The sequence below is a fragment of the Ailuropoda melanoleuca genome, chromosome 15 (assembly GCF_002007445.2).
Source record: "Ailuropoda melanoleuca isolate Jingjing chromosome 15, ASM200744v2, whole genome shotgun sequence".
Classification (NCBI taxonomy): domain Eukaryota; kingdom Metazoa; phylum Chordata; class Mammalia; order Carnivora; family Ursidae; genus Ailuropoda; species Ailuropoda melanoleuca.
In genome coordinates this window covers 57,250,153-57,263,123 of record NC_048232.1, presented here as the reverse complement: position 1 = coordinate 57,263,123, position 12,971 = coordinate 57,250,153, and the positions used below count along the sequence as shown (strand labels likewise).

The 12,971-nt window shown below is 34.4% G+C and overlaps 1 protein-coding gene across 1 annotated transcript in view; it reads right to left on the bottom strand.

The window, feature by feature from the left end:
* Positions 1 to 12,971, bottom strand: part of LRRIQ1 (leucine rich repeats and IQ motif containing 1) — a 183,096-nt gene that overhangs the window by 26,863 nt on the left and 143,262 nt on the right. The window contains exons 20-21 of the mRNA XM_034643664.1: positions 7,212 to 7,344; positions 1,514 to 1,574 (exon numbers count right to left, since the gene is read on the bottom strand). Of these exons, the coding sequence (XP_034499555.1) occupies positions 1,514 to 1,574; positions 7,212 to 7,344 (194 nt within the window). The remainder of the gene's footprint in view (positions 1 to 1,513; positions 1,575 to 7,211; positions 7,345 to 12,971) is intronic.

Genomic DNA, 12,971 nt, shown 5'->3' with positions numbered 1-12,971 from the left:
TGCTATGCATTTGTCATATATTTGAATATAGTATAATATAGTGGGATACAGAAGAAGATGATTAATGTCAGTGCATTAATTTCATAGAACTTTTTTTTTCCTTAAGTAGGCTCCATGCCCAACATAGAGCCCAGTGTGGGGTTTGAACTCATGACCCTGAGATCAAGAGTCGGATGCTTAACCGACTGAGTCACCCAGGTGCCCCTCATATAGAACCATCTCAATCTGAAATCTACCCAGTTTGTTTTCATTCATTTTTGGAAGTATAATCATTCAATGTTAATATCAGTTTCTTTATCCTGGCATTCCTTGGGACTTTTATATTCCCCACTCTTGCTCCAAAGTTGCAACTCAACACTCTGTGTGCAATTGTTAGTAAAATGCATGGTGTTAATACCTTGAAGTATCAATTTTCCTAGGGCAATCTACATGCCACTCTGCCAGATGAGTCCGTATTAAAATGCAAGGAAATAATTGCTTAATGATTATTTCAAACCTATGCATAGATTCTATAAATATTTTCATAAACACACTAATTTTAGCTATTGCCCCTATTTTGCTCCTTTTCAGGGAAACTCCTTGAATGAACTGTTCATGAGAATCATGAATATAATTGCTCTGGTTACCATCATACTAGATGCATTAGAAAGTGCGTTATCTTTTTATGCTAAATTCTACTTGGCAAGCTAAATTATAATGTTTTCTTGGTGAATGTAGAATCTGAGCAAGGAGTTTACTTGGTTGATATAAGTGGAAGGTGTCATAAAGTTAGGGTCACCTGAGGCATCCATTTTCACCTGCCAAGGAGGCTGCACGCTTCTGTTGTTGGTTAGGGTACCCTATTCTCTGGAAATTTCTGGAAACACTGAAAATTTCTTGTTTTGTGGGCTCCATTTCTCTAGATTCCACATTGGCCATTCTCCTTCTGTTAACATAGTCTTCCTTCTAACAGCATATAGTACAATGACTTTAGTAATGCACATACAGTGCTCCAATAATTTACACTTTATTACTTAGAGTTGTTGAGTTCACAGTTGCTGTTAATTTTTACCTGCTTTGATTTTCTAACTTGTGAGAGTATATTTCCCTCTGTATCCTTTTAAATACTTAAAAGGATAAATACTTAATAATTAATATAATATGATACTTAATAATTTAATACTTAAATACTTAAATATCCTTAAAATACTCTTTTAAAATATTCAAGTAAATAAGTTCATTATGCAATTCCTGTGCAGAGTCATGTTATTTTAAATATGGTAGCATGTTATTATTTTTAAATGTACCATATAGAATCAATATTTTAAAGTAATATCAGATTTTAAAGTTATATTACAAGTGAAGAAAACACGTTACTATAATAGGTTATTATTTTAATATATAGTATTTTGATATTACCCCAAATAGATAGAGTTGTGATATTTTCATAATTTACACTAATTATGGACATATTTTAAAGTGCCATTTACTGAGGATGTACAACATTTTCTGTAACTTTAAACACATTTCTTACCACAAGCTGAACTCTTCCACCATTAAGTACATCTGGATCTAACTCAGGCAAGAAGTGATTGCTGCATAGTGACAAAAACAAAAATTATATTCTTATATAAATATAGAGGAAGACTATGAAAGAAATGTGCAGTGAAGAGTTTGGGAGAAATTAGCAATCAACAGAATGGAAATAATAGTTTTATTAAATTAGAGTATAGGCAAAGATATATACAAATACATGTTTCCACAATCATTTGAAAATTCACTTTGACATAAAACTTAAATTTCTAAATAACACTTTAATGCCACTCTTTTTTGCTAAACAGAAATATATAAAGAGCAAAAATTTGAAAGTACCAATGATAGTTAATAAATTACAGAACATATAAATATTTTATTTACGTTTACTTAGATATCTTACTTGTCTTATGAGAAAAGCAAAGCTTTCTTTTTTTTTTTTTTAATGATTTTTTATTATATTATGTTAGTCACCATACAGTACATCCCCGGAATCTGATGTAAAGTTCGATGCTCCATTAGTTGCGTATAACACCCAGTGTACCATGCAATACGTGCCCTCCTTACCACCCATCACCAGTCTATCCCATTCCCCCACCCCCTCCCTGAAGTCCTCAGTTTGTTTCTCATAGTCTATAGTCTCTCATGTTTCATTACCCCTTCTGATTACCCCCCCTTTCTTTATCCCTTTCTTCCCCTACCGATCTTCCTAGTTCTTATGTTCCATAGATGAGAGAAATCATATGATAATTGTCTTTCTCTGCTTGACTTATTTCACTTAGCATTATCTCCTCCAGTGCCGTCCATGTTGCAGCAAATGTTGAGAATTCGTTCTTTCTGATAGCTGAGTAATATTCCATTGTATATATGGACCACAGCTTCTTAATCCAGTCATCTGTTGAAGGGCATCTCGGCTCCTTCCATGATTTGGCTATTGTGGACAATGCAGCTATGAACATTGGGGTGCATATGGCCCTTCTCTTTACTACGTCTGTATCTTTGGGGTAAACACCCAGTAGTGCAATGGCTGGGTCATAGGGTAGTTCAATTTTTAACTTTTTAAGGGACCTCCACACTGTTTTCCAGAGTGGCTGTACCAACTTGCATTCCCACCAACAATGTAGGAGGGATCCCCTTTCTCCACATCCTCTCCAACAATTGTTGTTTCTTGCCTTGTCTATCTTTGCCATTCTAACTGGCGTAAGGTGGTATCTCAGTGTGGTTTTGATTTGAATTTCCCTGATGGCTAATGATTTTGAACATTTTTTCATGTGTCTGTTAGCCATTTGTATGTCTTCATTGGAAAAGTGTCTGTTCATATCTTCTGCCCATTTTATGATTTGTTTATTTGTTTCTCGTGTATTGAGTTTGAGAAGTTCTTTGTAGATCTTGGATACCAGTCCTTTATCTGTGGTGTCCTTTGCAAATATATTCTCCCATTCCGTGGGCTGTCTCTTAGTTTTTTTGACTGTTTCCTTGGCTGTGCAGAAGCTCTTTATCCTGATAAAGTCCCATAAGTTCATTTTATCTTTTATTTCTCTTGCCTTTGGAGATGTGTCGTGAAAAAGGTTGCTCTGGCCGATGTCATAGAAGTTGTTGCCTATGTTCTCCTCTAGAATTTTGATGGATTCCTGTCTCACATTGAGGTCTTTCATCCATTTGGAGTTTATTTTTGTGTATGGTGTGAGAGAGTGGTCAAGTTTCATTCTTTTGCATGTAGCTGTCCAATTTTCCCAGCACCATTTATTGAAGAGACTGTCTTTTTTCCACCGGATGTTTTTTCCTGCTTTATCAAAGATTAGTTGCCCAAAGAGCCGAGGGTCCATTTCTGGGTTCTCTATTCTGTTCCATTGGTCGATGTGTCTGTTTTTGTGCCAGTACCATGCTGTCTTTGTGATCACAGCTTTGTAGTACAGCTCGAAATCCGGCATTGTGATGCCCCCAGCTTTGTTTTTCCTTTTCAACAGTTCCTTGGAGATTCGGGGCCTTTTCTGGTTCCATACAAATTTAAGGACTATTTGTTCCAGTTCTTTGAAAAATGTCCTCGGTATTTTGATCGGGATAGCATTGAAAGTGTAGATTGCTCTGGGTAGTATGGACATTTTAACTATGTTAATTCTTCCAATCCATGAGCATGGAATATTTTTCCATCTTTTTATGTCTTCCTCAATATCTTTCAAAAGTGATCTATAGTTTCTAGCATATAGGTCCTTTACGTCTCTGGTTAAGTTAATTCCAAGGTAACGCATGGTTTTTGGTGTTATTGTAAATGGGATGGATTCCCTAATTTCTCTTTCTTCAGTCTCGTTATTCGTGTATAGAAATGCAACTGATTTCTGGGCATTGATTTTGTATCCTGCCACCTTACTGAATTGTTCTATAACTTCTAATAGTTTGGGAGTGGATTCCTTTGGGTTTTCCATATAGAGTATCATGTCATCTGCAAAGAGAGACAGTTTGACTTCTTCTTTGCCGATTTGGATACCTTTGATCCCTTTTTGTCTTCTGATTGCTGTTGCAAGGACTTCTAGTACTATGTTGAATAATAGTGGCGAGAGTGGGCATCCTTGTCGTGTTCCTGATCTTAAGGGAAAGGCTTCCAGCTTTTCCCCATTGAGAATAATGCTTGCAGTAGGCTTTTCATAGATGGCTTTTATGAGATTGAGAAATGTACCCTCTATTCCTACACTCTGAAGGGTTTTAATCAGGAAAGGATGCTGTATTTTGTCAAATGCTTTTTCTGCATCAATTGAGAGGATCATATGGTTCTTGAGTCTTTTCTTGTTGATATGATGTATCACATTGATTGATTTGCGAGTGTTGAACCATGCTTGCATCCCAGGTATGAATCCCACTTGGTCATGATGGATAATCCTTTTAATGTACTGTTGGATTCTATTAGCAAGGATCTTGTTGAGGATTTTGGCATCCATATTCATTAGAGAAATCGGTCTGTAATTCTCCTTTTTGAGGGGGTCTTTGCCTGGTTTGGGGATCAAGGTAATATTAGCCTCATAGAATGAGTTTGGTAGCTTTCCTTCTGTTTCTATTTTTTGAAATAGCTTTAGGAGAATAGGTATTATTTCTTCTTTGAATGTTTGGTAGAATTCCCCAGGAAAACCGTCTGGGCCTGGAGTTTTATTATTTGGAAGGTTGTTTATCACTGACTCAATTTCTTCATAGTTAATTGGCCTATTTAAGAAATCTATTTCTTCCTGTTTCAGTCTTGGTAGTTTATAGGTTTCCAGGAAGGCCTCCATCTCTTCCAGATTGTTTAGTTTTTTGGCATATAGCTGTTGATAAAAGTTTCTAATAATCCTTCCAATTTCAGTGTTGTTGGTCGTGACCTCTCCTTTTTCATTAATAATTTTATTAATTCCGGTCCTTTCTCTTTTCTTTTGGATAAGTCTTGCCAGTGGTCTATCAATTTTATGGATTCTCTCAAAGAACCAGCTTCTAGTACTGTTGATTTGCTCTACTGTACTTCTGGTTTCTAATTCATTTATTTCTGCTCTAATTTTGGTCAACTGCTTCTTCATGAGTGGATTAGGCCTGTCCCTCTGTTGCTGTTCCAGCTTCTTGAGGTGAGAATATAAAAACTGCATTTTAGATTTTTCTATTCTTTTGAGTGAGGCTTGGATGGCTATGTATTTCCCCCTTAGGACTGCCTTTGCAGTATCCCATAGGTTTTGGAGTGTTGTGTTTTCATTCTCGTTGGTCTCCATAAATTGTTTAAATTGATTTTTGATTTCCTGGTTTATCGAGTCATTCTTGGAGAAAAGCAAAGCTTTCTATTTTTAAAATACCTATAGTGTGTTAAAGCATTATACTAATGCTCACCATTAATTTCTGTTTAAAACTAAAATACTGACATTTGGCTTTTCCAGAACTTCTGTTCTTGAAAATAATTTTTCTTGAAATATCACTACTTATTCCTTTATATGCTTTTCAAAAGAAAAACTGAAGAATTGCCTGTTGTGTCATATGTTTACTTATAACTTATTTAGGAGTAAGGGATATTATTAAAGGTTTAAGTATATCTAGAATACATCCTGAAACAATTTGCTTATATTTTTCACATTATCTATCCTAACACTTTTAAATCTCTGAACAAGACCTCATATCTGGTTAAGATAGATGGTAAACTATGGGTTGCATTACATTTGTTTATAGTTCTAAGGATGTCATCCTATGAATTACACTAAATTGATTGATACCAACATAAAAGACATTGTGCTTATATTAGAGTACTTAGTAAAATAAAAAAGTTTCCAAATGCTGATTGCTTTCTTCCTATTTTCTTTGCTCACAATGAAATAGGACAAAATAATCCAGATTATAAAATATTGTTTTAATTTCAATTTCATTCTTCACTTCCTTTTCCATATTTTTAAAGGAATTACATGGATAGAATTGACCACATAGGAAAGTTTCAGTTTATATATATTATAAAAAGAGAGTTCATTTTTTACATATTTTAACTTGCTTCTAAATTAAGTTTTAACCTTCATAATTGTAGGATATTATTTGTTAGTCATTTAAATAGTTATTACATTATATCATATGTATTGGAGGTTATATTTTATAGAATGCCTGGAAACAGTTCCAAAGCATCATCTACATTAAGAATTCAATATTTATTTACCTATTTAGTAAGTGTTTATAATAGCACTTTTTAATTATTTTATTATTTTTATTTTTTATTATTTTGTGGATAAATGTAGCTAAAATGAAAGTCCTGAAAATTTATGTCAAAAATATTACTTCTAGACTTCTATTTCTCTAAAACTTTGGTTCAGTGGTTATGCATATATATAAGCTTTATACCACATTGCTACGGGCTGAATTTTGTTTCATCCGAATTGATATGTTGAAGTCCTGACTCTCAACAACTCATAATGTGATGTATTTGGAGATAGAGCCTTAAAAGAGGTAATTAAAGTAAAATAAGGTCATATGGGTGGGCTCTAATCCAATATAAACAGTGTCCTTATAAGAACAGGAGATTGAAACACAGACAGTGGAGATGGAATGATGATTGTGTGAGGGCACAGTGAGAAGGTGGCCCTCTGCAAACCATGAATATAGACCTCCAAAGAAACCAAAGATGGTAACTCCTTGATCTTGAACTTGTAGCCTCCAGAACTGTGAGAAAATAAATTTCTGCTGTTAAAGCCACACAGTCTATGGTATTTGGTTATGGTGGCCATAGCAAACACCTCTACCTTGTGAGATAGATAGATATTATCATCTCACTATAAAGGAGAGGAAACTGAAGCATGGAGACATCCTTGGAAATTAATTACGTGACTAGTAAAGCGGCAGCACAGTGTTGAATTATAATTGTAACTGCCAAACGTAAATGATTGAAACGACACAAAATAAAATATAACCTCCAATACATATGATATCTACAAACAACTAATGGATACCATTCTTTTTACTTTATAAAGTAGAATCATTTGTGTGGTTCATCTGTTGGTTTTAAGCATTACAGAAATAGACTTCTCAAACGTTTTAAGGCAAAAAATATAAAGAGTGATTAAATCTATTCTATAGAAGAGGTCTTTTATAACCTGGCAACGGGTGTATTGGCCTTTGGCTATAAAGTCATGTTTGTTTTAGCACAATTAACCTAGGTTTCATTTTTCAAGATGTGTTTACAATACAAAAATCTAATTTAAAGGAAATGACCTCACCATTTCATATTTCTGGAATTAGTTGTTTCATGAATCCCAACCTGTGTGTGAAGCCATTGGAATGTGTATTCTTTACTCCTTTCTAATTTTTCATTTGCAGTGGCATCCTTGTAGGTAAGTTTTTCTTCCTTACCTGGGGAAAAAATATAGAAATTTTACTTGTTATTTAAAGAGATCAAATTTTGGCCAAGTAGTTCAGTCTAGGCAAACAATTTTATCAAAAGAAAGGAAAAAAAAGACTAATTCATGGGAGCTCAATCACCTGTAAGAAAAATGTCAGCTACTTACAGATTAAGTAATTTTCCTGCTTTAGTTTCAAACTCATCTATTTTGAAAAATAAAGAAAATGTTTCAGTGCAGCCAACATCTTATAGGACTTGCTTTTTTAGTTTTTAAATTAAAAATTCAAAGAATTATTTTTGGTAGGTAGTAGAATTCTAGTATAAAAAGAATATCTGTCCACTATGATGTCTTTTCAGGCTTATTTTAAAGTCCGATTGTTCTTACACACCTTATACATACATAGAATTCATGAATTATATTGAGGGTATTTGAAACAGAGCTTTAATTTTGTATATAAAACTAAGCTTGGTCTGTGTTAGTTAATACAATATTTTAAGCTAGGAATATAATTGTAAAAGGTTTAGGGAAACTGTGCTAACGCCAGAGTAGTTATTTCAAAAAAGGAGGTGAGGAAGCATAAAAGAAATGGATATGGGAAATATGCAAGGGGAGAAATTATATAAGGTAAGAATACAAGGTAACAAATATAAAAGAGTAAAGAAAAAGAAAAAAGAAATTAAAAATTCAACCCTTATATTTAAATGTAAAATTTATACATTTGTGTGTTTTTTTAAAAAACTCTGTAGATCTTACTACTATAACAGCATTTCAGAATTATACCAAAGACCTGTTGTTATAGAGCCTTTCTCCATGGATTAGATCTTTTTTAGAGCCATTATCATGTTTAGGGACTTAGTAGCCTTGTAGGATTGACTGACAGTACACCAGAGAAAGGTACCTCTTGAAAACTAACTCATGGTAATCAAACTAACAAGAATCCTATAATTTAAAACCTAATATTTTATATGTTAATTTATTAATTCTTTCACTATAGGTCTTTGTACACAGAAAAGTCACCGTGTACTTGCAAGTTGTTTGGAAAACAAATGAAGCATGGTGCAAGGCACTCTTCGAACACTTAGTGCATGTGCCACACACAGTCATACATGTACATACAAGCTTAGCATTTGTCATTGTATGTTGGCGACGATACATCTACCATGTCTTTTTTTCCTTAAAAGTTGCTGCTGAAATTAGTAAAATGACTCAGTTTAGAGATACTGTAGCCAGTTCTTAGAAAAGCTAAAAATCAGCATGTTTATTTCTCTAGACTCCATGTTACTTAGCAAATTTAACTTGCTGTTGCTTCTCATGCCACCTCATGTTTCGAAAATGGCCACATCTTTTGCATCCTGAGCTTAAGCCAACCGCTCCATATTTGCTATATTGGAGGAACAATTACTTCACATGCAAGGGCTGACCATTGAATCCATGAGCAGACACTGTTCTGGTAAGTGGCTGAAGAGGTTACAGAAACTGTAAGAGAAACTCAAACAAAGGGAAACTTTGGCGTTGCCACTTCCGGTTACTGCACAGCATTAAGTTTTTTCTCTAGCAGGGTCCCAGCATTTTATCCACCCTTCTTGGTTGACCAGACCAGATGTTGGACCCATAAGTGCAGTGACAGAAAAAAGTGAGGACTCAGTGACCACTGATAACCAACTGAGCCCATAGCTAGAAACTTATCTACTCTTGAAATGTACAGAATCCTTTTGTAACAACGATACTTTTAGCTAAAAATAAAAATTATCGGTGTCTTTCTGTTTTTTAAAATAAAGACAAATACTTGCAATAGTCACTTTTTACGGTACTCATTTTGGAAAGTTTTCCTCAACTCTACAATAACACTCCATAAACCTTAAACCTTAAGTGGTTTTACATCAGAGTTCAGCTAAGGTTCTAAACAATAATTCCTGACTAAAGATGAGAGATTTCACTATAAGGGTCCAGTTCATATTAACCATTTAACCCTAAGGCATAGATTGGTAGATTGGTGTGTGCTCAGTGTAATAAAGAGAACAAGCATATGGGTGAAGTTCGTTGGATGTACTTGAAGATACTGCAATTTACATACTGAAGAAATTGGTTGTTTTGGCTAAACTATTTCAGGATTACTACTGACATTGAGAAGAGGATAATAAGACTAACTCTTTTAAACTTGTAGAAGTTCTGTTTTTAGCATCTCACAAAGAATAATGGTGATTTGCATTACTTAATGGATGCTTGTCAGACTGTCTATAAAATCTTTCAGTTGTAGAAGAGGCACCATTCTACCTGCAGAACTCAAAATGCTTTACTTACTGTCCTTTCCTATTTTTCTGGGTCTTGTTTCATGAATTTCTGGAATCATAACCTAAGGAAAAAAGGTCTTTCCTTTGATTCCTGCTATCCCCTAGTTACTGCTGTCTATGTATGCTTCTTTTCTTCAAAACACAACTTAGAGTAATTTTATTTAAACAAATTGTTAATTTTTTTATTATAAAAGGAATATTCTTATTATAGAAAATGTAGAAAATATAGAAAAGTACAAAGTCAAAAAGAAAAAACGGAAAGAAAATCCACAAAAATCCCACTATCCAAAGATAACCACTAGATAATATTTTTAAGGCATTTCCTTGTAGTTCTTTTTTTAATAGATTTTTTTTTGTTTTTTGTTTACATAAAATTGTGTATTCTATACATCCTACTTTTCTGTTAGTACTATAACAAACACAGTCTATGTAACGGAAATCTCATCCTAAACATAATATTGATAGCTATACACTATGATGTACCAACTTGTTACATGATAGGTTTCTAATTATCTATTTAACTGATCTGTTTTTCAGGTGGAATTAAAGATAACATCTCTAAAACTATAAATATTTTGAGAAACTCGATATAATCTATATTATCAAATAGTTGTAAAAGCTTTCACCAATTTACCATAGAATATATGAGATTATTCATTTCACTGAGTCCTTGGGCAACACTGGGATATTAAATATTTTAAAGTTCTTGATAATATGACAAAAATATTGTCTATGTGGCCTTAATTTATACATTTTTACTGCTAGTGAGATTGAATGTTATTCCATGATTACTTATTAATTATAAATCAAATAGTGTAAAATACTTTCTTGTTCTCCCCAGTTCTGCTGGATCCTAGTATTTCCCTTTCTGTTTTTAATTGACCATTCATAATTGTTTATCCATTATCACTGGTGCAAATATTTTCTCTTGCCTATTGCTTGATTTTAGTTTCTATTGTACTTTCAAAAGGAGCAACTTTCTCTCTAGGCATACAAATTTATTTGCTAAATATCTTCTAAACCACAAGTCATTTTCCTCTCATAATTTATAGGTTCACATCTCCCAATTCAATAAACTCATATAAAATATGTTTTCAGGGACAAATTCTATACTCTTTTAGTATTTTCCCTTTCACACTAAAAGATACTGGGTAACAAAATTCTCTTAAGAGAAGTCTACTTCTTGTTTCTATTTCTTCACTTTCCATTCCCACCTTAATTTATTGCAATTGAAATTGTCCTTACTAAGAACTGTCTTAATCTAACAAACACATTTATTTCATCTTAATTGACCTCCCTGCTGAATTCAACTACACAGGCCATTTCTTTTGTCTTAAAACTCTCTTTTCGTCAGGACATTGAAACACCAGACTTCGAGTGCTCCGTTTCATGCTTCTTTACAGATTCCTTTAGATGTGTTCCTCATTCTACAAGTATCTAGGACCCCCACCCCAGCCCCACTCTTTGCCTGGCACTGTGCTGTCTTCTGATGATAGTCAACCAGATAGACATTGTGTATTACCTCATGGGACTGGCAGCCTAGAGGACTAAGTATTGCCAGCCTCTATTTTATTCCTGTTCTCATATCCAGCTGAACTTCAGAATCCCAACTTATTTTTACCATCATCATCCTACTAAGTTTTGCCTCCTGAATTCCCAAGTCATCCAGATCAGGTCCTCTGGAGTCAGTCTTGGCTGCTCATGCCTTACAGTACCAACATGTAATCAGAAACTAGATCTAGTCTACCTGCTGGGTATGTTACTAATAACTGGTTCCTCCTTTTTATCTCACTACCCATTTTACTTCAGGCTCCATTTTGAACAGGAGTGAGCAGGCTTGTATGTGGTGATGTAAGTGCAAAGGTAGCTTTCTGACCTATCACGGTGGAAGAGGCACCCCTTCTCCTAAGCACAATGCTTTCAACTCTGCTCTGGATCCCAACCCTTTCATATAATCTAGGATCTCTTATCCATCAGTATTTTCTTTTCTTCTGTAGTTCCAGTACCTGTCAAAAATGGCTTTTACCTTCCCTTCTAGAAGCTACTCTTCTCTCTCCTTTCCTAATCAATAAACTTCTTGAAATGGTAGACAAGACCATTTATTACAATTCATGTTTCAGCTCACTGCAAGATGCCTTCTTCACACCATTTCACTGGAACTGTTCACACCAAGATCACTAATATTGCTAAATTTGGGGGACTTTTCAAAGTTATTACCTTACTAACTCCTCTATAATATTATTATATATTGTTATCCACTCCTTCCTTCTTAAAGTCTTATTTCCTTTGGATTTTGTTTCATTACACTCTCCTTGTTTTTTCTCTGACCTTTTGTCTACACCCCGGTTGCCTTCAAGGGCTCCTCTTCCCTTGCCATCTCTTCTAATCTCAGGATTCTTTTCTAGGGTTCGATCCTGGCCCCATTTACCCTTAGGCTGTACTTTTCCTGTATAGGATATTCATTCAAGTTCTTCATTATGTCCTTTTGAAACATGTATCCATCCAAAGCTTTGCCACTTAGACATCCCACAGATAATTTAAACTCAGTATGTAAAAAAGCTGAACTCAGGTATTATCCTACCTTTCCAAGGTCCCATAATGCTACCACCATTGTCAACGTATAAGTCAGAAACCAGAGTCTTATACTGAACCAGTATTCATCCTCACCCTTCAACGGCATATTTTACCTCCTAAATTCTCAATCTCAAATTTCCTGGATTCCTGTTGCCACTATTTTATGTCAGGCTACCATCATTTTTTCTGAATTACTGTAAGAGCCCTCTCACTGTTTTTTTGGGTCTTTTGTTTTGTTTGGTTTGTTTGTTGTTGTTTTTGTTTTTTGTTTTTTTCTTTCGTCTTACTTCCATGTACATACCTCCATAGTGCAAATGGCCTTGCTAAAATACAAATCTAATTATACTGCTTCATAGGTTAAACTCTTGGTTCTCCGTTGCTTTTGGATAATGTTCATTTTTTTTTTTGGCATGGCATACAAGCCATGCATGTACTTTAAGACATATCTGTTAGGTTCTTGCCTTAGTCACTCAGATATATTAGAATCATCCAAAATGGTCTCTTTTGCCTATAGGCCTATGCTTCAGATTACCCACTTTGCCAACGGTGTTTTTTGCTTCATTTCTTCATAACATGACAGTTTAGAAATTACATTCTTTGGGGTAAGTCCTTGATTTTCCAACACTGCATTCCTTACTCAAATTAATTTGGAGATGCCCTCTAAAGGTTCCTACAGAGATTCCATGGTAGCATTTATTATATTTTATTTTCATATTCATGTGTCAGTTTTGCCTACTATACATAAGCTCTTTAAGGGGTACACAGTAGGATG